This window comes from Antechinus flavipes, chromosome 1, assembly GCF_016432865.1.
Source record: "Antechinus flavipes isolate AdamAnt ecotype Samford, QLD, Australia chromosome 1, AdamAnt_v2, whole genome shotgun sequence".
In the NCBI taxonomy this organism is placed as follows: domain Eukaryota; kingdom Metazoa; phylum Chordata; class Mammalia; order Dasyuromorphia; family Dasyuridae; genus Antechinus; species Antechinus flavipes.
The window spans coordinates 661,128,502-661,155,966 of NC_067398.1; the positions used below are offsets into that span (position 1 = coordinate 661,128,502).

General features: G+C 42.6%; 1 protein-coding gene across 2 annotated transcripts; it reads right to left on the reverse strand.

Moving 5' to 3' along the window:
* Positions 1-154: 154 nt before the first annotated feature.
* On the reverse strand, positions 155-26,572 carry HDGFL2 (HDGF like 2). 2 transcript variants are annotated; one of them, XM_051971902.1, is made up of 16 exons: positions 26,286-26,572; positions 23,381-23,457; positions 23,135-23,273; positions 18,522-18,698; positions 10,441-10,557; positions 9,837-9,908; positions 7,853-8,003; positions 7,586-7,661; positions 7,060-7,357; positions 6,835-6,938; positions 6,302-6,372; positions 5,395-5,465; positions 4,441-4,542; positions 2,123-2,336; positions 1,391-1,520; positions 155-810 (listed from the first exon to the last, which is right to left on the reverse strand). In XM_051971902.1, exons 1-16 carry the CDS (start codon positions 26,355-26,357, stop codon positions 711-713), a joined length of 1,971 nt encoding a protein of 656 aa, XP_051827862.1. In that variant the 5' UTR covers positions 26,358-26,572; the 3' UTR covers positions 155-710. The 2 variants fall into 2 exon arrangements, with proteins under 2 accessions (XP_051827862.1, XP_051827861.1); XM_051971901.1 differs by having other exon boundaries at positions 9,834-9,908.
* Between the last annotated feature and the right edge of the window lie 893 nt (positions 26,573-27,465).

Here is a 27,465-nt window from a genome sequence, read left to right on the forward strand (position 1 = left end):
ACCTCCACCTGAAAAGCAAGGCTGAGTCCAAGATCAATGGTTCGTGCTCTGCATGTCCTATGCAGCTTTGGTCCCCGAGATCTGCCCAAAGGCTGACTTTGGCTGGTCTGGCCAGTGGGCTGTTCAGTGGGAGAAGATTCAAACTACAGCCTCATTTGAGCCATAAAGTTTAGATTTTTATTTTCTTTCTTCTTTTGTGTAAAGATGAACTTTTCCAGCTGTGAGCAGAGCCAGGGAATCCAAGCCCAATAGTCTCAGGCACCAGATCACAGGCTCTTGTCCCCATTCCTGCTTCAGTCACCTCTGCCTGGCTCTAGGTTGGAAGCGCTGCGGATTCAAAGCTGCTGTTCACTGCTAATGGGGGCAGGGTCGCTTCTCCTGTCCTGCATCAAACTGGCCAAGCTCTCAGCTTCAGTCTCCACTGCAGCCAACAACATTAGAAAACCAAGCCAATAAAAATGAATTTTTTTCATTAGAAAACCCTTTATATTCATTTCATGTTGCTTTGAAATCACAGAAATTAGGTGAGGGAAAAAAAACCCAAGGGGACAAATACAACTGAAGAGCACAGCGTCTCCCAAAAGTTCTCGGCTTTCACAGGAGCCTGGGGACAGGAGGGGAACAAGACCTATACATCATCTACTGTGTAACTTAGTGAAGGGGCTCAAACCCAGGGCCAGGCAGAGGCTGGGAGCAGCACCCCCAGCACCTCAGCTCTCCTCATCAAGGGACTCCGAGTCCATCCGAACCCTCTCTCTTTCCTGCCGGTCATTCCCTGGCCTGTCCAGTTCTGGATCCTCTTGAATGTTGCTGGGAGGGAGCAAGGTGGGAGAAAAGGGAAAAAAGTTGTCAGTGGTCATCTCCAGACTCCAAAGACAATGCTGGAAGAGTAACTGGTGATCAATGAACACTGGGGAGGGGAAGGGAAGGTCAAGCACATCCCTCCTAGTGTAGAGCCATTTATTGCTACAAAGTAGATAGGCTCTAGTCAGCAGAGGTCAGAAGGGCTACAAATGAGACCTCCACCCTTGAGAAACAGTAATAAAGTAGGCCACTGGTTGTCCTAGGATCCACCCTTAACAAAGGCCCGCCTAAGCACTTCCCTCTTCCTTGTAGGGTCTCAGCCTCCCATTCCAGAGAAACAAATGTACACAAAGGCCTAGCCAGAGGCTCTCTTAAAGGGCTCGCCTTCTGATCCAGTCACCATGGATGAGTCATGAGGGAATCCCTGAGGTCCCGCCTAACTGTGAGAAAACACTGCTTTGAGACCCTTTTAAGTCACCTGGTCGAAAGCAATCCTAGACTCCAGCACCCATTTGAGGCCCAGCAATACCCTGGGTCCAGCACCACCTCCTTCCTCCTCATTGCCCTCTCTGACAGCAATGCTCACTCATTGTGCAGGTCCTCAGACGAGCCGCATCTCTGCCCATCTCCCATATTCTGTCCTTCCTCTCGTTCTTTGTCCTCTCCACTCTCCCCCTTCTGGGCTGTGGACTCACCGTTCACCGGAGCGGAGAGATCTGAGTCGAGAAGAGAGGGCCAAGAGAAACTTACTCCATGTGGGACTGTGGGCGTTAAGCCTGCTCACTACAAACACCAGCTTCAATCTGATCTTGCAGATGAGTGCGCAACCTTTCACAGGTCCTTCTTGTACCTACCACAGAGAGCTCGACAAATGCATTTTAAACAGATGAAAAACCACAACGAAGGAACAGAGACAGATGACTGACTAGCAAGAGAATTTGTATCATCATATCCCCGGACCAAGAGGAAAGCGTGTCCTGTTTGTGAAGTTCCCTCTGAGCTTTCTGGGCCCTGACATGATCCTACTGACTTCTCCCCTCCCCAGGAAAAGCACAGTCTTCCCCAGGCCAAGCTAAGGGCTTGATCAATTGGGTGTAGGACAGAGAAGTCACACTGCTCCCCTGAGTCTCCTTAGGAACATTCCTCAGATACCCAAAGACCCCAAAACAGGATTTTGCTGGTCTGTCTGAAGTTTTAAAGCAGATTCTTTTTCTAAGGCTCATCTCCCAGACATCAACAGTATAAAAGGATTTAGAAGTTCCAACCTCCCACATGCCTTCAAGGGCATAGGGGTCAAACCAGGCCTTTCTCCCCTTACCAGCATTAGGTTCCTCCTCTGTCTTCTCCTTGGGGGCCTCCCCTCCTGCCAATTGATCTTCACTCCTCTCCACCTCTGCTTTGACCTTCTCCAAGGAAGGTTTGTTAGTTTTCTGGTTTGCTTCAACCTTTGGTCCCAGGACTCTTGATTTGAGCCTAGTGTAGACTTCTGCTGCTTTCTCCATCACTTCCTGGTTGGCTTTATAACGACGAATCTGGGTGCAAAATATCCCTCTTCAGAATGAGAAAAACTCCAGTTCACCATATTCCCTTCCCTCAAACTAATTAATGCCTACAATAGCTATTTCCACACTAAGATATAATTAATTTGCTATAGAACGGGACTTCATAATTTTGATTACATGAAATTAAAAAATTTTTGCACAAAACAAAACCAACATAGCCAAAATTAGAAGAAAAGCAGGAATTGAGGGGAGAATTTGCAGTAAGATTTCGTTAAAAAAAAAAAAAGTCTTATTTCTCAAACATATAGGAAACAGACAAACTTATAAGAATGAGAGCAAGTCTCCAATTGATAAATGGTCAAGGGATATATGAACATGCAGTTTTCAGAGAAAGATATTAAACTTCTGAAATCATATGAAGAAATCACTAATAATTAGAGAAAGTCAAATTAAAATTAAATTAAATTAAATTAAAATTAAAACAACTTGGAGATACTACCTCATATGCATTAGATTGGCTAAAATGACAGAAAATGACAAGTGCTGGAAGGGATGTGGGGAAAACAGGGATACAATGCACTGTTGGCATTGTTGTGAACTAGTCCAGTCATTTTAGAGAACAATTTGGAACTATGTCCAAAAGGCTTTAAAACTGGATGTGTCCTTTAACTTAGCAATGCTACTACTACTGAGGATTTTTTCTTTTTCTTTCTTTCTTTTATCAAAGAAAAAGAACCCATACATACGAAAATTTTTCTAGTAGTTCTTTTTATGGTAGCAAAGGATTGAAAACTGAGAGTTTACTTACTGGATAATGACTGAACAAATTAAGGTTTATGAAAGTGATGGACCATTAGCAAGCTATAAGAATTGATAAAAAGGATGGTTTCAGAAAAAAACTGGGAAAATTTATATGAACTGATGCAAAGTGAAGTAAGTAGCACTAGAAGAAAATTTTACACAGTTAACAGCAATATTACCAAGATAATTAACTGTGAAAGACTTAATAACTCTGATCACCATGAATGACTCACAATTACAAAGGATTCATGATGAAAAATGCTATCTAATTCCAGACAAAAAACTGATGGACTAGAGTACAAGTTAAAGCATATTTCTTTTTTTTTTTATTTAACATGACTAATGCACAAATATATTCTCTTAACTTCAGATAGATAATGGGTATTGTACTTCTTGCCTTCTCAATGGGTCGTAGGAAGGGGTAGAGAGGAGAGAATTTAGAACTAAAAGTAAAAAAAATTTTTTTAAAGGGACCTCAAAAGTCAGACCCCCTCATGAAATATGATTCTCATTATAACAAAACCACATGATCATCTAGATTCCAAATGAAGAATCCCAGGCAGCTCACTGCCACCTGAGACAGCCCAAGCTACTTTTGGACAACTCTGTTCAGAAGTTTTTCCTCCATGCTGAGTTGACACTTGCTTCTCTATCCCCTTACTGAATCAAACAGAACTAATATAATCTTCCACATGACAATCTTCCAAATACTTAACAATAATGAGCGAGTTCCTCGCTAAATTTTATCCCCTACAGATTAAATATGAACAGCTCCTGCACCTGGCCCTTAAATGGCATAAGTCCTCTGATCTGGGCAGAAGGCGGCACTTACCTAAATTCCTTTTCCTACACATTATATCTCTATAAGTGCCATTTAAGAATACATTAGCATTTTCCACAGCTGCATAACTTTGCTGATCTGTATCAACTTTGTAGTCACTCTATGAAAACTCTCCAGGTATTTTCCATATTATTTGTTGTTACTATAACCATGTCTCACATACACACACAACCCACACTATTCCACTGCTCTATCATATACTTGATTCTTTTTAAAGTGAAAGACTTAAGTTTCCTCCTACTGGAGCAATCAGTCTCATAAAGTTATGCCTTACTCTTCCTGGTAACTAAATCTGTACTCCATCAGCCTCCTCAACAGAACTGCAACACCCTTAACAAAGTCACCCAATCCAGCATCCTCAGAGTTCTTACTGGAATATACTGACATTATGGAATCCAGCCTACTCCTCAGATCAAACTTATCTTGCCAGAAGTCCTGACTTCATCCCACAGTCGCTTATCCCCCCTCCATCCCCACCAGTTCCTTTCATACCTTTTTTAATGTGGCCACTACATCTGTGTTTTTCTGGAGAATTTGAGAGGTCACCTGCAGACTCCCCAACTCCTCCAGGGCATTGAGGCATCTTTTTACATCCTGTAAGTGGGGGAAGGAATAACTATTTTATCACCAAATTATAAGGCCCAAAATAGCAACAATCTAAATATGGGGTGCCCTGCAGAGCACTGCCAGACTTTACACAGCCTGGTTCTACCATCACTTTATATCCCCATTACGTAGCACAGTACCTGAAATATGGGAAGCCTTTTAAACAAATGTGTGTTGACTGATTGACTAGGAAGACTGAAACAGCTACAAACAGCGGGAAGATTGGTGGAGAAAGACTTTGAAGGATTGAGGAGAACCTTGGGAAAATGACCCAAACTTGCTGTTTGGGTGCCACCACATGGTGAGACTTGGCAATACTATTTCAGGGCTAGACTACCTCTATAACAAACTATTTGACACAATTAAAAGGGCCCTGACACTACCAGTCTTTTCAGTCCTCAAGTTTATGCAAGATATGGCACGTGGAGAGTAGCCAAGCACAAATAAAAAAAGAAAAAGAAAAAGGGAGAAAAATATGAACAGAGTCCTGGGCTCCATACTGAATGGTTCAATTGAAAACTTTGAATTCCAAACTAGTTCTGGCCTAATTCATTTTGACCCAAGATAAAATCCCCAATTTCTCTTTGCTACTATCTGCTCATCAAATAGTTGTACTTATTACATGGGCAAGAATAAGAGAAAAGCACTGAATTTACTGGTAGTTTGGGCTCCACTATCATATACCTTCAAAAACTCAGGGATCCTCCATACTATTCATACTACAGACAGGATCAAATGTGGAAAAGAATTATCATCATAAGCTCTAAAGTAAAAGAGATAGGAAAGCATCTCTAGAGTTTAAATTTAGTGAGCAGTAAGGGCCTAGGACATAGTTCTTACCGGATTGTCAACCTTCAGCGCAAATTTGATCTCACTGTGCAACTTCTGCAGCCTCTCTTCCACAGAAGGCTCTGTTAAACAAAAAAGAACATTCCCACCCCAAAGTAAGAGGAAGACATGAACCAATGAGAATAAGCACCTTGTTAACTAATACAAAATCCTGCAAACTCTCTTGTACATAATAGGCATACTTAATGAAAGACTGCTGAATGAATAACAAGCTAATGCTTTAAAGCTGGCAATTTATATGCATTGTGTTATTTGGTCCTCACAATAATCCAGAAAAGTGAATCAATATAAATAGATTGTCATGCCCATTTTTTCAGATGAGGAAACTGAAGACCAGGCAAGATAAGGTGATTTGCCAGACTTAGTATAGCTAAAAAGTATCAAAGATAGAATTTCCCTCTTGAACTGATTACCCCCAAATGACTTCTATGCACAATTATCCTCAGTATTCAAATTTTGAGCACTTTCCCCTTCCCCACTGAAGCAATTATAAATGTAGACAATTTTCTAAACCTTAGATATAAATGTTATATTATGATTAATATTATTTTCATCATGCTGTAGTCACTCTGTAACTGTATCTCATCCATCTCTTCAGGACTAAAGGCAACTAGATTCTATGTTCTCCCAAAACAAAAGCCCACATAAAATAAAGGATATCTTTGACAGAGAAAAATTACAGAGGATGGCCTGGAAGGGTAAGGAGTAATTTCACCCACTTCATCTTAGTGATAATGAAAGACTGACAAAGACATTTGTCATGGAGCCATCATCACTATTTGCTCATGGAACTTTTCAGCACCAGGAGGCAATACCAATCTCCCTCTCCCCCACTAAGCCACAAGCTTTGAGGGTTCCCCAACTTATTGTACCCTAGTTAAGAAGTCCTACTTCTTACCTTTCTTCTTTTCAACCCTCCTCTCTGGAAGCACTTCTGATTTCTTCCTGGCTCGCTCCACTTTCACAGGCCTGGAGGGAGTTGGGCACCATTACCCTCACAACTAAGGCCCTTGCTGGGTTACTGTCCTATAGAGAACTATTGCAATCCTCCAAATATTCATGTTGTCACAGTAATTGGGGGGTGTGGGGGGTGGGAGACTCCCTCCAAGACCAGACCAGCATGTCATATCTTCAAAATGAAAACTACCCTGTCAGACAAGCTTATGAAAGAAAACATAGGGAGCTCCAAATCTGTGTGATGCAAAAGAACCCAACCACCTCTGAAAGGCATCTCCCCTACAACCTCCCTAAAAAGCAGCTCTCACACACTCTGATGGGTATTCAGGAAAGGGAAACTCAATTCAACCAGGAGAGACAAGAGGTCTTGACCCAGAAACCAAGGGGATGGAGGACTAGAATCATTCCCACAAAAGAAAGGGTCACAGGAAGAGGAAGAGAGATGGGGAAAGAAGACTTTAGAGGGGTGCTGACTTGGCTCGGGGTTTCTCCTCTGGGCGACTCCGTTTCTCCTTCTGGTTCGGTTTCTTCGATGGCTCCAAGGACTGAGGTGGAGGCTTCTTTGCTGGCTTCTTTACCTAGAAAAGACAGAGGGAGACAGCAGTCAGCAAGCTAGGAAGCAGTGGGCCTAGGTCTGCACTGGTCTCTGGGCCCCTTCCCCACACTCTCCCCAAAGAAGGGAAGGTCAGGGACGCTTACCTCCTTCTCCAGCTCTGGCTCTGATTCGGAAGACGAGGGAGCTCGGCCACGCCCTTTCTTGCCCCTCTTCTTGATGGGCTCCTCGTCCTTGAGCTCAGTTTCACTGCTGTCGCTGTGAGGGTGCGACTCCTCCCTCTCAGATCTTTCTTTCTTCCGCTCCTTCTCCTCCTTCTCTTGTTCCCGCAGTCGGCGCAGCTCCTCCTCTTGCTCACGCTTCCGCTTTTCCTCCAGCTCCCGACGCCGCTCCTCATCCCTCCGCTTCCACTCGCTGATGCGGTCCACTTCACTGTCACTGTCGCTGCAGAGGGGGAGGGCCAACAAGGAAAAAGTCAGGGAGAGAGAAGGGAAAGCAGCATGCACTAGCCCCACGCTCAGGTGTGTCTGCTGCTGACATCTGGAGGAGAGTACAGAGAGACCTGAGATTTCCCCATCTCCTCCCTCCATAGCTTGTACAAAAGGGACCAGAGTGAGCACACAATTAGTATCTGGGAGCCCCCACCCGAGCCCCAGACCCAGCACTACTCACCTGTCACTGCTGGAGCTGCTGGGAACACGTTCTATCTTGGGCTTTCTTCCCCGAGGTTTGGGGGGAGGCTTCTCAGCTAAAGGACAGAAATGAGAGATTGTCCATGTACTGCCTTTCTTAGCCCTCGAGAGATGCTCCAAAGGCCAGAGGGAGCTTTCCTCTGCCTCAGGAGGTGGCTCGTTGCAGAGCAGCATGAGGGAACAACAACAGAATTGCAGGGAAATAAAGGGGAGGCAAGAGGGCTTAGTCCTCCCACTGCAGATCTACCTGGTTTTCTGCCCCGGGGAGGCTTCTTGACAGAGATGTCAGAGTCCGAGTCTGAGTCCGAGTCCGAGTCCGACTTTGTCACAACCATTGGTTTATTATGAGCTTCCTCTGAGTCAGCCTTAGAGTCCGAATCAGAGGCAGAATCCACCTTCTAGGGATATGAGAGAAGAGGAAGCATTGGGGAAGGCAGGGGATTGGGATAGTACAGGGAACCAAAGAAAAAGTCAATCTAGAGAGCCAAGAGGCCATTTCAAACTGACTGACCTTTCAACTGGCCCTGCCACTGATCCCCTGGCACAAGTAGCTCACCTCAGCCAGGATGTCTCTCTATTCTCTCAATTCACCCAAATCCTATATATCCTTCATTGTCCTGGAAAACAATCATGCTCCTCCATCAAGCCTTTTTTGGCCACTTCAATAATACTAACATCCCTTCCAGAAATTTACTTGGTATTTAATCACTTCAATACAGAAGGTAATTAATAAATGCATGATACTTTTATTATATAGCAACCTGCATGTTTTTTCATTCATCTATATCTAGAAAGAATAAACTCCAACAATTTTATAATTTTTGAGCACTCATTCTATGCTAAGCATAGCCAGTGAAATAAAGATAAACATGCTCTGTGCCCTCAACACCAGATGAATGATAATGTGATCACAAAGAACTATAATATAAAACAAGTTTAGCTAAGTGTGTAAAAGAGATGAAAAATGCTAGGGAGTTCAGAGGATGTGATAATACCTCTGGTAGTGGAGGGTAAGGGGAGAGGAATCAAGGAAAGTTTTATTTAAAAATTGGGCTTTCTGATTTTAAAAGACAGAGATAGAGGCCAAAGTAATTAAGACAGTAGGAAGAACATTGAAGGCCTAAGGAATGGTGTGGACAAAGGCAGAGAGAAAGGAAATCCCAAGACTTAGTCAGAGTTCAGCTAAAGAATAGAAGATATGATGGGAAACAATCAACAAAGATGTATTAATTGTCTACTGTGTAAGGGACTGTGTAAAGCACTGAGGTTACAAAGTCAAAAATGAAACAGTCCCTACCTTCAGGAAATTCACATTCTATTGGGGGAAGAGAAGAACAGTATGTATATATATGTTTATATAAAAAAAACAAAAAAACAAAGTAGAAGGTAATGGGAGACATTATTAACTGGGGTATCCAAAAAGGCCTGACATAGTGAGCTGAGAGGCTAAAAATGAAGGCTGGAGAGAGGGACCACAAAGGCCTTGAATGCCATCCTAAGGAGATGGGAGACTGGTGTGTCAAAATATTTAATCTGACAAGAGTATATAGGAGACTGTATGGACATGTATACATATATTGTATTTAATATATATTTTAATATATATAACATGTATTGGTCAACCTGCCATCTAGGGGAGGGGGTGGGCGGAAGGAGAGGAAAAATTGGAACAAAAGGTTTTGCAATTGTCAATGCTGAAAAATTACCCATGAATATAATTTGTAAATAAAAAGTTATAATTAAAAAAAAAAAAGAGTATATAGGAGAAACCAGATTTGCTACAAGGGGTGAAAACTGGCTAGAGGGAAACTGACACCTCTTGGGCTCACCTTCCTTGTTCCCCCTGCTGCCTCCGTGTAGGCTCTGCCCTCAGCCCTCTTCCCTTTGCTTTCCACCCTCTCCCTCAGCAGGTCCATGTGCAAGCAGATCCCTAAGCCTAGCCTATGTCTCTGTCCTAGGCTCCAGCTGCCCATCTTCACCTGCCTAGTGAACACACCCACCTGGCCACTACAACATTCCGAACAACAGGGAATGACTGAACCGTCATTATCTACAACTGGAGGTGCCCAGTCATTATCAGCTGCATAAATCAAACACCCTGGAAGGGCTTTGAGGTTCTGTTCTTCATCCCAATACACTTGTTTACAAGAGTCAGTGATGAAGACCCTAGAGTCAGTGATGAAGACCCTAGAGTTTTTCTGGGGCAAAGAATAGAGATGAGGGCTCACCACCTTCTTCTTCCTTCCTCCAACCGGGCCCCTCCTAGGAGCCCGGGACACAGTTTTCTTCTCTGGAGTGAAATCCTGAGTGCAAAGGAGAAAGTTGGGCAGACAGTGAGTACAGTGCCAGGCCAAACATCCCACCCATTCTGGCTTCAGTCACCCTGTGCAATCATCTCATAAAATCCCTTTGTCCCAGATTTAATGGAAGCTGTAGGGAATCCAAGTTAGGACCAAAGCCTCTGAAGCATAAGACCTGATGACAACAATATCAACAATGTGCACAAATCTAGAGGTCAATTACAGAATAAGGAGCAGACAGGAGATGGAAAGTTAGGAAATTAGGGTTCAAGTCCCAGTTCTAGGACCCTGGGAAATTCCATTTTCCTGTGGGATTTAGTTATCTCCTGTGAGAAGAAGAGACTGCCCTGGAAGATCACTAAGCTCCCCTCTACACCTATGCGCTGTAATATGCTGAGTCTAGGGAAAATGGAGTAAGATGGAATTAGAAAAGATTCTGTTCTTTCCAAACACCTTGTGTCTTTTCCTAACCAGCTTCCCTGACCTAATTAAGTTCTTCCTTCTCCCCTATCCCAATCCCCAACCCTACACTCACCTGATCACTGTTTTTTTCTGATTCTGATGAGCTTTCTGAGTTTTCATCTTCAGATGGGGATGCACTGGCCAGGTCTAGATCACTGGAGGCTTTTCGTGCCCGTTTAGACACTGGCATCTGGAAAAAGAGAAGGTACATGTATACCAGTGATTGAAAAGGCTACTGTTCCTCTGTGATTCTCCCACTACTCTTTACTTCTCCACTCCTAGAAGGCCCTGTCTTCCATTTAAAGCAGAAAAGAGACTCAAACACACTCTAAACCTAAAAGACATCCAATATGGGAAGCCATCAATATGGAGGAAGGACTTCTTGGTCTGGGTCACCAGAGCAAAATGAAATGGAAAAGGTTTAAAAAAAAAAAAAAAGAAAGAAAAATTTGTATTAGTCCCCAGCTTTCACTCCTTTAAGAACACATAAACCAAAAGCTGTTTGGGGTCAGAAAGAGGTTCTGAATCACCTGAGATAAAAATCATTAGTCATGATTAGATTGTAGGTCCCAGGGATCATCAATATCAAGCAGTACCCCAAACTAACTTCCCTCCTTTAGAGAGACTACTGTCATGTGGTACAAAGAAGACTTAAGCAATAGCAAAAAGGAAGAATTTGAAGAAATAGAAAAAGTCACATAAGGTAATGCAGAATGAGGAAAGGAAAGCCAACCATGCCATTCACACAATCGCTATTGAAGAAAAATTTTAAGATAGTAACAAAAGAGCCAAAAGACTCAGATCAGATACAGGGGTCACTGGTGATATTATATAGTATTAATGTTAAGGTACATATCATGATCTGCTCTACAAAGTTTCCATGAAGTTCTTCATTGCCAAATTCAATGACCATTCCTAAGCCTGCATCCTTCTGCTTGTTCCCCTATTGCTTGGGGAGAACTGATTTGGATCAAGGACATTTGCTTCATTTCCAGTCACCTGTGGAGGGGTGAATCTCTGTGTGGGAGTCCTTTCCAGTTCAGTTCAGCCCCACTTCTCCATGAAGCCTTTTCTGATTCCCTACTCTGACTGACAGTGCCTCTCTCCCCCAAATACACCTTCTCTCTATTTCTAAGTGTTATATGTATATATGTATATTTGTAAGTGTATATATGTAAGGGTTGTGTCCTCCAAGAGAATGCAAGTTTTTTGAATACAGGAACTGTTTTATTATTGTCTTTGTATCCTCAACTTTCAGACACCGTATTTGGTGCTGGCGATATGAGAAGAATGAAACCATTTCTATTTATAAGGAACTTACTTTCATGAAGGAGACAACAAATACTACATAAATAAATACATTCAATACAAATATAAAATTAACAAATACAAATATATACAAAGTTATTAATACAAAGTGGTTTGAAAGCAAAAACATCAGCAATGGGGGAATCCAGAAATGTTTTATGTAAAAGATGGTGCCTAGTTGTATCCAGAAGTGGTTAAAAAAAAAAAAAAAAAAAGAGTCCATTCCAGGCATGAGAGACAGATGCTCAGTGCAAAAGTAAAGGGATAGGAGATGGAAGATGATGGAGGAAAAGACTGAAAACCAGTTTGGTTGGATCACAGACTGTGAGGGGGGGAAAGGGGGAAATACACTTCATTGATACCAGAAAGACAGATTGGGCTAGGTGATGAAAAGCTGCCAAAACTAAAAAGAGTTGATACTTTATCCTAGAGACAAGAGGAAGCTTTTGGAGTTGATTAAATATGGAAATCAGATGGTCAGATCTACACTTAAGGAAAAGTTGGTAGCAATGTGTAGAAAGGAATGGACTGGCAAAAGACTTACAATGATCCAGATAAGAAATAATGAGGGGGTCAACTAAGATGGCTACTATGTGAATGGAGGGAAAGGGTTGAATATGAAAGATTATGGACATAGGATCTCCATCTATGCTTACTTAGTACATGGGATGAGTAGAGTGAAAAGTCAAAGATAAGCTAGAAGACTTAAAAGCTGCCAATATCTTTGATAGAAGTAGAAAAGTTTCAAAGAAGGGAACTGTTTAGGGTGAAGATAATGAATTCAGTCCTGGTCATGTTGGGTTTGAGATGTCTCTAGGACATCAGGTTTGAAATATCCAAAAGGCAAAATAGGATATGGGACTAAACTCGGGAGAAACAAGGATTGGCCATATAAATTATCTGTGTTCAATTCCCAGCAGCTAATGAGGTTATCAAGATAGTGTATAGAAGGAAGAAAGAAAAGTGCCTAGTATAGAAATCTGGGGAACCTTTATAGTTTGGAAGTGTGATCTAGAAGATCACACTTATCAGCAAAGAAGATAAAGGAAAAGCAGGGAGACAGATAAGGAAGAGCTGCAGAAAAGAATAGTTATCACTTAAAGCCCCAAAAGAAAGCAAATCCAAGAGAAGACAATGATCAATAGCATTAAATATATCAGGAAAGTTAAAAAGAATTAGCTCTCAGAAAGCATTAGACTTGGCAATGGGATGTTTGTGGTGGCAAGGAAATGGAAACTGAGTAGATGTCCATTCATTGGGGGATGGCTGAATAAGCTATGGTATATGAATGTTATGGAATAATATTGCTCTATAAGAAACAATCAGCAGGATGATTTCAGAAAGGCCTGGAGAGACTTAATGGGGTAAGTAGAACGAAGAAAACACTGTATACAACAAGATGATGACCAATTCTGATGGACATGGCTCTTTTCAAGAATGAGGTAGTTCAGGACAATTCCAACAGACTTGTGATGGAGAGAGCCATCTGCATCCAAAAATAGAGCTGTAGGAACTAAATGTGGATCACAACATAGTATTTTCACCATTTTTTTGTTGCTTGCTTTTTTTTCCCCTTTCTCATTTTTTTCCTTTTTGATCTGATTTTTCTTGTGTAGCATCATAAACATAGAACTATATAGAGAATTGCATGTGTTTAATCTATATATGGATTACTTGCTATCGAGAGAGGGGATGAGGGAAAGGAGGGAGAACATTTTGGAACACAAGGTTTTGCAAGGATAAATGTTGAAAACTATCTTTGCATATATTTTGAAAATAAAAAGCTATTATTAAAAAAAAAAAAAAAAGACTTGGCAATGAGGAAACCATCGATAACTTTCCAGAGCACAAGGTCAGTTAAGATATGAGGTCAGAAGAAGGCAAAAGAATGAGGAGAGGAAATGGAGGTAAAGAATTAAGATAGATTTTTCAAGGTATTTAGCTGAAGGAAGGAGGAAGAGTTATGAAACAACAGCATAAGGAGTAGGTAGGGTTTAGGGAAGGGTTAGGGTTTTTTTGATTTGGTTTTTTTAGAAGGGGAAAACTTGGACATCTTTGAAAGCAGTAAGAAAAGAATCAGGAGATAAGAGTCTGAAGACTGGAGAGAAAAAAGGGGGTGGCTGAAGCTGTACTCTGAAGAGAGGAGGGAATCTGATCCCACTGATGCCATTTCATTCTGTCTTCTCCAACAAAATGTCCCTATCTCTCTCAATACTCTTCAATCTCTCTCTATTCACTTGCTTGTTCTTTATTGCTTCTATGTCTTCTGCTTCTTCAAAAAACCCACTTGATCCATTCATTCCAGATAGCTATCATCCCATATTTATCCTCCTTTTTGGGCTAAACTCCTTGAGAAATCCACATATAATTAAGGCTTTCACTCCCTTTCCTCTAGTTAAGAAACAATTAGCTGTGCTGTGGATAGCTAAAGCTAGAGTCAAGAAGACCTGAATCCAGTCTCAGATACTTACCAAGTAACTCTAGACAAGTCATTTAGCCTCTGTCTGCCTCAATTTCTCCATATGCAAAATGGGAATATTAGTAACACCTATTATGTAGTGCTGTGAGTGGTTGTGAGGATCAAATGAGATATATACAAATTGTTTAGCACGATGTCTGGCACACAGTAGATACTAAATGCTTATTTCCTTCCTTCACAACTCTGCAATCTAATTTCCAATCTCATCATTCAAATGAAACTGCTCTCTCCAAAGTCCCCAATAAATTCTTATTTGCCAAAACCTTCTTAATATATCTGCAAACTCTGACACCTTCTTTTCCTTGCTACTCTCTTCCTTCTAGGATTTGTAACATTATTTTCTCCTGCTTTTCCTCTTATCTGTCTGACCACTTCTTCTCAGTTTCCTTTGCTGGATTCTTCTTCTAGGTCATAGCCACTAACTAAAGATATTCCCTAAGGTACAGCATTCTTGATCCTCTTCTTTCCCCTTCTATATTATACCATTTGATCTCATAAGGGCCATAGATTCAATTATAATTTCTATACAGATGATTATGAGATCTAGGCATCCATCCTAATTATTTCTTGACCTTCAGTCTTATATCACCAATTGCTTGCTAGATATCTCAAACCAGAAGTCCTGAAGATATCTCAAACTCAACATGTCCAAAATAGATTTCACTATCTTTCCCCCAAAGTACCCCCAACTTCCCTATTGAGGGGGAGAGGGCAAGGCATTTGGGATTGACTTGGCCAGGGTCACAAAGCTAGTCAGTGTTACATGGCTGAGGCTGGATTCTAACTCAGGTCCTCCTGACCCCAGGGCGAGTGCTCTATCCACTATGCCACCTAGCTGCCCCTCCTTCCCTCTTATTCTTAAGAGAACCACCATCCTTCTCATCACCCATGCTCACATCTGTCTTGTCATCCTCCACTCCTCCCTCATCCCACATGTCCAATCGGTGGCCAAATCTTGTCACTTCCCAACATCTCTCAAACGCACCCCCTTTTCTTCACTCTCCACAAGTAACTACTTTGGTTCAAGCCCTCATCACCCTATGCCTGGACTACTGCAATAGCCAGCCAGTTGATCTCCCTGCTTCAATTCTCTCCCCATTGCAGTTCATCCTCCACTCATCTGCCAAAGTGAACTTCCTGAAGCAAGGGATCTGAACAGTCATCCACACATCTCCTACCCTTCCCCCCACCATTCAATAAACTCCAGTGATTCCCTATTACCTCCAAGATCTTAGTTGTTTGCACGTTGACTCCTCCATTAAAATGGAAGCTCCTTGAGGGCAGGGACTACTTTTTGTCTTTCTTGATATCCCCAGAATTTAGCACAGTGCCTGGCACACAGCAAGCACTAAATAAATGTTTGTTGATGATGATAATGATGATGGACCAAGTGCACAAGAAGGTTTGGTCCAGGCAAGAAACAGAGCCACATCTTTGTCAGAACCCTAGGAAATGATGCCAAAAGTCAATAAACATTTATTAAGAAGCTAGTATGTGCCAGGCACTGTGGTAAGCAGTGTCAAGGGGTTTTGAAATGAAGAGTACAGAAGTTGAAGCTCACAAAGAATGGCCTAATTTTCTCAGCAAAATAAAAGACAAAGTCCTCAAGGGAAGGGGAGACCTGGGAGAAGGGAAAACCAAGGTATGGAAGGTTTAAAGAGGGAAGAGAAGGTATGGAATAACTTCTATGGGGAATGAGATGGGGAATCAAGTAGGCACCTAAATGCTTGCTGAGTGACTGATTCTTGATCTTTCTGAAGCATTTAATATAATTAAGTACTCCCTTATTTTAAACATTCCCTATCCTCTTGCTTCTTTGTAGCCACCACCTCTCCATCTCTGCTAGGGCATCATTCATATGCAGAGGTATCAGAAGGCTTTGTAGGCCCTTTTCAATTCTCTCCAGTCTCTCATGGAGTCTTATTATTTCTATGCAGACCACATCCAAATCCATATAGATATAAATCTAGTCTCCCTTTAGATATAAATCTCTATCTGCCTATTCCATATTTCCAACTGGATGGATATTCTAAAGGTACATCAATTTCCCCAAAATCCACTTTTTTTCTGGTTTTTTTAATTTGTGTTAAAGGTACTTGTAGCCTTCTAGTCACTCTGTAAACAATCTCAGTCATAAAAAACTAGATTTTATCTCACCATATACATCTAATCAACCATCTCATCAATTCTATTCTCACAATATCACCCTAGTTCACCTCTCACCTGGACTATTGCAATGGGCTACTAATTGATTTTTCTGCCTCAAAATGGTCCTCTCTCCAATCCAACCTCTAGGCATGCCAAAATGGGCTTCCAAAAACACAAAAGTCCCAGCAACTCCCTGCTGCCTCTAAACCTTTGGCAATCAGTCTGGTAAAGCCTATGGACCCTTCCCCTTAGGCTAACGTGTTTAAATGAATAAAATATTTAAGGGAAATAAATTATACTGAAGTAGTTACCTACATATTTAAAAGGTAAGTTCACAGACTCCAAATTAAAAGAAAATTGTCACTCTAAAATCAATACAACAAACTCCTTTGTTTGGCATTTAAAGCCCTTTACCAACTTTCCACTACTTCTTTGCAGAGGTTAAAGTCCACAGGCATAAACCAGAAATTTTTTCAATATACTGTCTAATTTCTTTAAACTTTTTTTATTCTGTTATGAAGGACAGCCTTCTGAAAGGGGAAAGGGAGGTATACTGGGAAATGTAGGTGATGCAAAACCAAAATATAGCAATAATTTTTTTAAGTGCTTTATAATTCAATTCCAATTTACCTTTGTAGTCTGGTTACACATTATTCCCCTCATGAATTCTACATTCCAGCCCAATTGGCCTACAGCACAAGCTGATCCAATGTCTGGAATGCCCTCACTCCCAGCCTGGGTCTTTCCAGTGCCCTGGCTTGCCTTCACACAAGCCTAAGAGGCAGCTCCCACATAAACCCTTCCCGATCTCTTCAAGCTGCTGAGGCCTCCTCCTCCCATTCCACTGTATTTTTTTTTTTTTGTGGTACATAGTTTGTATTTATTTATGGCTATATGGCTAAAGCTGTTTCCACCTAAAAGAATACGGACTCCTTAAAGAGAGAAGCTCTTCTTTTTTGTTGTTCTCTCCCTAGCACCGGCACATGGCTTGGCATCCAGGATATACTAAAGTGACCCATGATTAACTGAACAAGCAGCACAGCCCATCAAGAAACACACTTCAATAAGTAGTTTTGTTTAACTGTTTCAGGGCGGGAAAGAAATTAGGAGTGCTTAAGTGGTTGCTGGAAGGGTCTGCTATCTCAAAACAAAATGTATCCATGATAAACAATTCCCACCCTCCTAGGCTAATGGGGTTAAGTGACTTGGCCAGGGTCACACAGCTAGGAAGTGATGATAAACAATTGTTTAATTTTTACTGGCAGTCCTGAGGTTCAAAGTTCAACCCTACCACTTAGAATATTTAAGAGAAAAAATAATTTCTTAGGTTCTCAGTTTCCTTATCTGTTAAAATGGAATAATATTTGCACTACACAGTCCCAGGCTTATTATGAGGAGTAAATCAGTTACTGAATAGGCAAAGCCACTTGTTAACCACAGAAAATGCAGGAATTGCTCCTTCTCTACTGGCTTTTTCAGAGAATCTGGGGTGAAAGGATAGGAAATCAGGTAACCCACACAATTGCCACCTTTCCCAAGAAACTAACAAACAGGAGCCTGGATTCCTTGGGAAACTATATGCAAGTAATAAAATTTGGACAATCGTTTTGATTTTAAAAAAACATGAAACAGGAAAAATGGATGAGACACATTAGATAGATGTGTCCCATTCCCCAAAGAGGGCCTAAATTTTTAAAAACTATACTAACAAATTAAGACAGATTTACATTCCGCATGGATTCCTCTCTTTCCCTTTCCACAAGAGGATTCCTTTAAGAGAATACCCTGCTGCATTTAAAAGGATCATAAAGTCCTAGAATAAGAATAACAACTCAGATTTACATAGCACTGCAACAATTTGCAAAAAGCTCATTAAGTAAATTCTTACCTGAGCATCATCTAGAACTAAGCCATTAATTCAATCAAGTTGTTATTATTTCTTTTCACAGATAAAGAAGCTGAGGCTCAGCAAGCTTAAGTGGCTGCTCATACTCTTAATTAATGAGTGTTAGAGTCTAGATCTGAACTCAGGGCTTTCCTGAATTAAAACCCCTCACCTGAAATATAGGAAAGCAGACGCAGATAGGAAGAGCCTAGGGCTGATGGTACCAGTTTGGTGGCCCTCAGTAACTCTCCCTTAGTTTTTCTGCTGCCTCAGTACTAACCCCTTCTCCATCCACAAGGGCCTGGGGTCCAGGCTCAGCTCACCCCATACCTACTTTCAATGGTGGCGCTTTCCGCTTTATCCCACTGTGTTCACTGCCCTTGTCAGACTCTTCATCACTTTCCATCTTCTCACTGGCACTGGCTGCTGTCACTGAGGCAACAGCCATAAGCCCCGCATCATCTTCTGCATCACTTCCGGCCAAGACTTCACTGTCAGAAGAACTCACGGGCTAAAGGACAGAAACACAGATCATGAGGGGGCAATGCTTGCCCCTCAAAGGAAGACTTCCCCCATAGCACTCACAGGAAGCTAAGACTTCAAACAAAAACACGGGCACACATGCTTGGAATCAAGGAAAATCAAAGTGGGCAGAAAATTTCTAGTTCGACATTTTCAAAACATATGGCAGGCAGTTGGAAAAAAACGACTAGGCTTGGGGGAAAGGCCAGGGCTAGAGCCACAGATTCAGAACTCATCCCAGACAGGATCACTGTATTGCTGCTGGCAGAAGTCTTTGCTCCCTCTCCTTCCCTCCTTCCCCTTCTCCATATTTTGCCCCTCTATAGAACCCTTGCTCTTTCTCAAGAGCTCTGTCAAAAACTGTTCAATGCATTTTGATGGCAGGAGCAACAAAACAATTCCCATTTATTAAAAGCATTTGACAATGTCAGAGACTACCTTCATCTTACAGGGAGTTTAAAGGAATGATAACAACACATGCATGTCCCCATTCTTCTGATTGTAATGGCCCAGAGTTCCCCTGCTCATATAATACTACCTTGTCTCTATCACTTCTGACAAGATTCAAGAGGATAATTCTAAATAGGTCAAGCCCAAATTCTAATAAGCCAAGAAAGAACAGTAACGCTGCCACTGTGAGTTGGTATCACACCTTTCCTCCAGAAAGCGCTGGGAAATTATTGATTTTTTTTCTTTTTACAACACCCTAGTTACACAGAGAGAGCAGTTATTAATAATCCTCATTTCATGCCTCATACAGATTAGGTATTAAATGAAGTTTTGCTGAATTAAATTAACTTGTACAAAGTAAAAGTGAGGACCAGAGTGTATCCCTGATCTAGCCAAAGTCACACAAAAAAGCAGGAATGGGGCTTAAGTTGGCATCTGCCTATGATAACAATAATACTACCCAATAATACTACCTTCTTTTCAGTTTATGTCCTTTCAGTTTTTCAACATGACCTAATTTCATTGAAGTACAATAACAGAAAGAGCACTAGACTTAGAGAAGCTTGGACTTTGAGTTATGAATCTACCACTTACTCATCATGTGATTCTAGGCAAGGCACATTACCAAGGTCTCCTCTGCAACATAAAGATCCTATTCATAAGGTAATTACTATTCTGTAAACTATAAACACCATTAAAATGAGTTACTATTTATCTTTGCATTGTCCTTGTGATCAAACAGACAAGGAAGGATGACACCCCCATTTTTCAGAGAGGAAAACTGAGGCACGGAGCCACTCAAGGACTGGCTAAGGTCAAACAAATCATTGCAGACCTTCAGACTAGAACTCGGGCTCCTTGACTCCCAAAGCTGTTTCTGCAAAATCTTATTACCTCCTGTTGATATTATAAATGCTTTCCAGCCTAGATCATCCAAAATGATAACCAGTGCTGAGGAGAACCAAGAGCCAAGAACTAATGAACCTCAAAAGCCTCTAAAATAGTTCTATAAAATAAAACAGATATTTGGTTTCTGGCACTGTGTTAAAGAACTGGAAATACAACATGGAACACGAGAAAAGCAGGTCACGGAAGCAACATTTCATTTCTTTCTATCACTCACAGTGATGATGCATCAACCAACCCTCTGCAGAGGGCAGAGTGAGAGAGGTGGGGGGAGTGGGGAGGGCTAGTCCTGTAACCAGGGACAGTCACTGCCACCCTCCCACCACATCCCTTTTGGAAGGTTACAGAGAACAAACCTCTGCCACATACAGAGCAGTAATTCACTTTTTCCCTACAGCATTAAAAGCTTATAAAGCACCCAGGGAGGTCGGAAGTGCAAGTACCAAACCTATTTTACAGTTGAAGTAACCAAGGCTCAGGAGGGCCCTAAGTACAGGAGTCTCTCCATATCTCCAGGCTGTTTCTTTGCAGATAGAATCTCTTTGAATCCTAACAAGAGCCCTATGAGGTGAGTGTTATTATTATCACTATTTTACAAATGAAAAATCTTCCTAAGATTAAGTGATTTGCCTATGGCTACTCAGCTAGAACATACCACTGGCTTGCACCACTGGTTCCTTCCTTCTCTAGCTACAGATCAGCTATAAAGAAGCAGAGGGAACCTACTCCTTTTTACATGACTATTTTAGATATAGTCCCTCCTTTTTTGGTTGTTTTGTTTTGTTTTTCTCCCCCCTCAAGGTCTCTTGCCTTCCCATGATTCCTATCTCTTGGTCCTTGGCTGACTGTTTCCCAATAATACCAAAGTACCAAGAATATAATAGCTCAAACTGCCCAAATGCATTTACTTACCCAGCATTTTACCCACAACTACCACCCTATGAATTAAGTAATACAAGTATTATCATCCCCATTTTACAGGATATTAAAAAAAAGAAAAAGAGTAACTTTCTGATGGTCACATGAAAAAGTGGCCATGCTGAGATTTCAACTCAATGTTCTGATTCCAATCATAACAACAATCATAAAGTACTCTGGAGTACATAAGGTCCTTTCTTCACTCCAATCCTGTACAAAAGGCAATAGAAACATTATGTCCCTCAAATTTTCAAATGCGGAAACTGAGACTCTGAAAAGTGAAACAACTTGCCCAAATTACTGCAGTTAATAAATAAAAAAGTCAAGACCAGAACACAAGTCTTTTGCCTCCGAGTCCACTACATGATGCTGCCTTTGCAGGGAAGAGGGAAGCTGCGACAACACCCACAGAAAGGTCTCCTCAGCCCTCAATCCTTCAAGTTCTGGCCTCTCCTTCCTTTGCCTAAAAGTGAATCACATCTCTCTGTTTACTGGTGGCAAACCTACTCATTTTAAACTTGAATGTGAACATGGCTCAGTGCCAAAAGGATTTGGGCTTGAAGAACAAGGGTCAGTGTTTCCCAATTCCAGTTCCTCAAGGGCCAGTATTTAACTGTGTTTTATATAGTACCTAGCAAGCTGTGGGTGTCCAATAAATATTAAATGGTGCTGATGATTCACCAAGAAGCATAATAGTGAGGATGTAACCAGAGAAAAATTGAGCCAGGGCCAGAAAGGGAGCTGGTGAAATTCAACCATATTCTGAACCGTTTATCCAAATTCCAGAGCATACAGAGCAATGGGAAAACAGATTGGTACTACAGCAAAAGATATGGATGCCAGGCCTCTCAAGCACCTCAAAAGATGCAGAAGATAAAAACTGTCCCATGATCAATCAAGGCAAATCAAATATGTAGTTTTCAAGCAAAAGATAGATGAAATAGGAAACCATCACCCTCTAGAATCAAAGATCTCAGAGGAGACTTTATAATTTTAGTCCAATCACCACATGGTGGAGATGAGGAAATTGAAGCCAAAGAAAGGAACACATTTGCCAAAGCTTGACAAGGGTAATAAATGGCAGAGTCAGGTTTGCTATCTCCAAATTATAGTCAATGGACACAGAATTTTGAGAAGGTAAAGACTCATGGGAGAGGGTTGCCCCCATCCCAGGGTACTGCCTTGTCTAAGAGTATAAAAAAAATCTCTGTGTTTCCCCTCTGAACTACTAGTTATTATTCCCTTCCATGACAACTTTGCTTTTCCTCAATCATAATAGTCCCTTGACCCATCTACCCCCTGTGGATGATTCATATTGTCTATCCCTACAAATCTTTCCTGGCCCAGGCTTTTGTTCTCCACCTAGGTTTCTACCATTTCCTGAACTCCTTATTTATCTGTATAAACCTCAAGAACACTGTTCAAAAGCAAAGAGAAAAGCTCATAATGAATCAATCACACTCTCCCCAGACCTAATCCCTTCCTTTTCTTTCTCTGCCTCTCTCCATCTTCTCTAGCTTCTACTCTACTATGCATTTGTCTGCCAGATGACAGATAGCTCCACTCCCACTTTTTGCTGGCCTAGAGACCTTCTAACTATAACCACTCACAGACTCTTTCAAAGTCTAAAGTCTTTGGAGGAGGAAAAAGAACAATTGCTCTCGATTCTCTAAGCTCTTGACATGTTAAAAAGCACTTTCCTCACAACAAGTAAAAGTGTTATTGCCTACATTTTATAGATAAGTAAGGCCCAGAGAAGTGGTTCTGCCTTCAGTCACAGAGGTAGTGTCAAAAACAGACCTCAGACTTAGATTTCCTTCCTCCATGTCTACCCATTACACCACATTTTCTCTTGGAAGAAAAAAAATCACAAAACTTATGCAGCTTTCATTAATTTAGGTCTAAAGATCTCGCTTCCTTTCCCTCAGTCAACTAAGCAGTCCCCTTCTCTGGAACCAAATGTAAAGTGACCCTCAGATTGACTTGGGCAAGCCTAAAATTTCAGGCTATTCAGGTTTCTCATGGTATAGTTTGGGGAATAATTGATCATCAAATGAAGAATCTGCTTTGGTGCCCTCTCTTTGGGGTACCCCCTTGGGAAAAGGAAGAAAAAGAAAAAAGCTACAAATCAGTTTCTGAAAAAGTACTCACCGGTGGAGCACTGTAACTGGCATGGGGGTTATTCTGGATTTCCCACAGGCCTTCATTGAAACCTTTTCTCTTGTTGGGTTTCCCATACTTATCCTTGTATTTTTCATAGGGGAACAAGTCCTTGGGTCCCAGGAAGGCTCTGGAGAAATAAATCATGGGACAAGTGCAGCTAAGTCCAGAAGCCAAAGCATCGTGCCAAGGAAATATCTGAGTCAAGTGCACTGACTGAAGGAATGGGATACTTACGTTTCATGAGTGCCAAAGAAGAAGATGGGGTACTTGTTGGGGGGTGGTTTTACTGCCCCATCTGCAATGTCATCAATCTACAAGGAGAAGAAAGGAGAGATGGTCAGAAATTATAAGCATTATCACTCCACACCCCAAGTGAACACTGCTAGCAGGAGATCAATGATCAAGAACGATATTAGGTTATCTTGGTAAGAAAGATACCACAGAGAGGGATGCTATCAAAGGCGCAAGGATTAAAAGCTCAAAATTGAGGCTGTATTTCCCCCACTTTGGTAAGCTCCTCTCACTCCAAAGATAAGGGCTAGGAACAGTACTCCCGGGACAAATATTTCACCTGCAAAAAGTCAAATATCTTCCTTGGAGCCAATACTAAGGGGGAGGGGAGGAGGGTAAGTATGGTTTCAGGGGACTGCCCAAGTATTTTTACCCAGGCCCCTTCTCTCAAAGGGATACTCCATTGAAGGGATCCCTGAAGACATTGTGGCTAACAAGGATGGAGAAGGGAGTGGGTTCCAGGAGACAGAACTTCAGCATCCAGGAAGTCCCACCCTCTCTTTGCAGGCCCATGGGTTGAAGCAGCTGTCAATCAACTCCCAATAGGAGGATGGCAAAAACCCCTTAGTTTCCAGTCAGGTGCTGGAAATGTTGAGGATGTAAGGAAATGTGTACAGGAGAATGAGAAGAGTTCTTGCCATAAGCAAGAGGCCTGGGAAAGTGGAGGAAATTTTCTGTCAACAGTTATTTCTCTAAATTCCTCTTTAATAAGAGCTCTGTGGTTATGAACATCAATATTAACACCCTTGATGAACCCAACAACTTTCTTTCTAATATTTCCTGCCCTTATAGACCTAGATCTAAACACTCTTATAGCACCCCACTCCCTCCAATTTCCTTGGCTCCCTGTCATGTTCCATTCATACCATTATTGGCCCCAAGGAAATCTTATTTAGCTCATTTAATCATCCATTTAGGTATCAGGGGAACCAGTCTGGTACAAATAATTTGGAGTCAAAGACCTAATTCAAAGCCCATTCTGCCACTTTCTACCTACATGACCTTGGACAAATCACTTAATCTCTGAGGATTTCTGACTTTTCATCTGTGAAATGAGAACTTGAATTAGATGCCTTCAGGTCTCCCAAGAGCTCCAGAACCAACAATCCATTCCATCCAAAATTTTGGCATATTTTGCCAACCCCCTGTCAGCACCTACTTGATCTCTGAACACTTTCTAATACACCAACAGGTAGTTCCTTTTGAGAGTTTATAGATAGTATCACTCCTTTTATAATTTCTTTCATCCTTCAAAAACATACATGAATCCTTTTCCCTTCAAAGCTTTCTTCCCTACACAATAACCTTCAAGACACCAGTGAAACATATTACCTCCCAGCTCAGATATCCTAACTTTTCAAGGAGTTCAAAAACAAATCAAAGACATACCTCTCTATTCCCAGATTCATTACCATTTGGCCTCCACAATCACAACCATTTCAAAGCAAACGTTAACAGTCCCTCTAAAGCACATTATATTAGAAGTTCATCTCTACAAGCCCCAAGTCTCTCACCACATCCAATCTGTATATGTAAATCCCAATGCTGCTAAATATTTGGCTCCAGGTACCTAATAAATACAATTTATATTTTTGTATGTTTCTGTCAGAATTTCCACACCATCATTACAAGCACTATGCACTGCCCTTCTGCCTAATTCCATCTTGGAAGTGGAAGAAAGGATAGGGATTATTAAATCCTGAAATCCAACAGAGGCCTTCCCTTAGCAACTTCATGAACCTAGATTTCCTGACACCAGTTAACCACTTATAGTATCCTTGTAGAATTGTACTAATTCCACCTTCCCTTACTTCAGTGCCATCCTTCATCTTTTTTTTTTTTCCCACTCTACCCACTATGGGTCACAAGGTGCAAATCCAATTCTCTCGGTCTTCTCCAGATCCTTCAGTATTCTCCACAACCCACTCCTCAGGATCTAGGCCCTCTAGCACTTTCATTTTCCTCATTAATCCAATTCACTTCAAATAAACATTTATGAAGCACCTACTATATGCCAGGCACTATGCCAAGCCCTGGGGATACAAAAAGAGGCAAAAACAGTCCCTGCCCACAAGGAAGCTTACTCATAAATTACTCTGACACCCCTGATTTCCTCCAAATCTTTTGATTCTACAGCATATTCTTCTCTCATTTCTCACTTTCCCATTTCTCACTCTTCTCTGTCTTTCAGATTTCACGGGTTGGATTCCTCAGTCTATTTCCACCAGTTCATAACTCACAACTGGGAGCAGAAAGGAACTTCCAAAGCCACGTAGTACAACGGGCTCATTTTAAGGATGAGTAAACTGAGACCCAGAGGGGGGCGAGGGGCTTGTCCAAGGTCACACATGGAGCAGAACCTGGGCTTGGACTATTCAGAGCTCTTTCCAGAGCATCACCCGCCCTGAGGGGTCTCCCAGATCTTTCTCCACTCAACCTTCCAGCAGCCCCAGCTCCCTTAGCCACAGACTCCCCGGGGCCTCCCAGCCCCCCAAGCCCGGAATTCCCTAGGGTTCCTCCACAGTCCTCTGATCCCCAAGGTGCCCCAGTTCTAGGGCTTCTCCATCTTCCCAGAATCTTCTGTGGAGTCTACCATTCCCTCTGCCCACGCCCGCCCAGGGGCTCCCACAGCCTCCTAGTGGGGTCTCGACTCCCCCCCCATCCCCAGTGATGGGGTCCGGGTCAGTTTCCTAAGCCCCGCCCATCCCGGGAGTCCCCCTGGACCCTCAAATCCTTCTCTGCCCGCGCAACCCCTCAGACCCCGCCAAGCCCCTCGCGCCTCCAGGCCGCCCCCGGCCCCCCAGGATCCCCATGCCCCACCCCCCAGCCCCGACCCCGCGCCCCTCACCCGGGCCGGCCAGTGCGGGTAGCCCTTCATCTTGGCGAACACCAGGTCCCCGGGCTTGAAGGCGTGCGGCATGGCGGGCGGCGGGCCGGGCCGGGCCGGGCAGGGCGGGGAGGGGAGGACCGGAGCGGGAGGGAGGAGAGGCCGCCGAAAGGCCCAGGCCGCGGGCGGCGGCGGCGGCGGCGGCAGCGGCGGCAGGAGGCTGGAGGTAGGAGGCGAACCCGGGAGGGAGGGTAGGAGGGAGGGGAGGTGGGGGAGGAGTAAGGGAGGGAGGGAGGGAAGCGTGGGGGCAGGGCGACGGACAGCTCCGCTAAAGCGGCGGCCGGGCCCGAGCAGCGTAATTGGCCCGCCGCACTCCGGATGTCCCGCCTACGCATGGCCACGGGCTGTGGTTTCTGTAACTCAGGGCCACGTGCGGGATAGAGGCGCGCCGAGGCCAATGGAGAGAGAGGCCGGAGCGGAGCGGGCTAACGGGATTGGTTAGAGGAAGGTGATAGAGGGGCGTGACCCAAGGCGTTGGGGGACGGGGGAAGGAGAGGTGGGGGACAGCCTGGGGTGAGGGGGTTATTAAAGGTAAAGGAGGGTCCAGGTGAGTGAGGGGTGAGCCTTCAGGAATGAGGAGGATAGGGGTGGGGAGAAAAGAAAGCGGAGGAAGGATCCCAGGACTCTGAAGTAGGGACCCCAAGTCTGAAGCTCTAGAGTACAGGGATCTTGGTCCCAAGAAAAGAGAGAAGCTGTAGTTGTTGTTGTTGTTTTGGGGAGTTAATAGTATTGTTTTATTTATTTTACATATACAGATTTTTAACATTCATTTAAAATTTGAATTCCAAGTTTTCACCTTTCCTCCCCTCCCCTCTCCCTTAAAACAGTAAGCAATTTGATATAGATTACATATATTCGGTCACGTAAAACATTTCCATTTTTAGTCATGTTGTAAAAGAAACAGACCAAAAGGAAAAAAAAAAAACATGCAAAAAATAAAGCGATAATAGTATGCTCCAATTTGCATTAACACTCCATCAGTTCTTTCTCTGGAGGTGGATAGCATTTTTCCTTGCGAGTCCTTTGTTTTGAAGAATCATTATGTTGCTGAGAATAGCTAAGTCATTCATAGTTGTTGGAACAATCTTGCTGTTACTGTGTACAATGTTCGCCCGGTTCCGCTCACTTCACTTTGCGTCAA

Bases quoted from the DNA above. Each gene is read 5' to 3' on its own strand.
- HDGFL2 (XM_051971901.1), bottom strand. From the start codon at position 26,357: ATGCCGCACGCCTTCAAGCCCGGGGACCTGGTGTTCGCCAAGATGAAG. The intron at 8,004-9,833 runs GTGAGCCCTCAT...TCATATCCCTAG, and splicing joins GAGGAAGGAAGAAGAAGGTG to AAGGTGGATTCTGCCTCTGA. The intron at 6,939-7,059 runs GTAAGCGTCCCT...TGTCTTTTCTAG, and splicing joins AGCCAGAGCTGGAGAAGGAG to GTAAAGAAGCCAGCAAAGAA.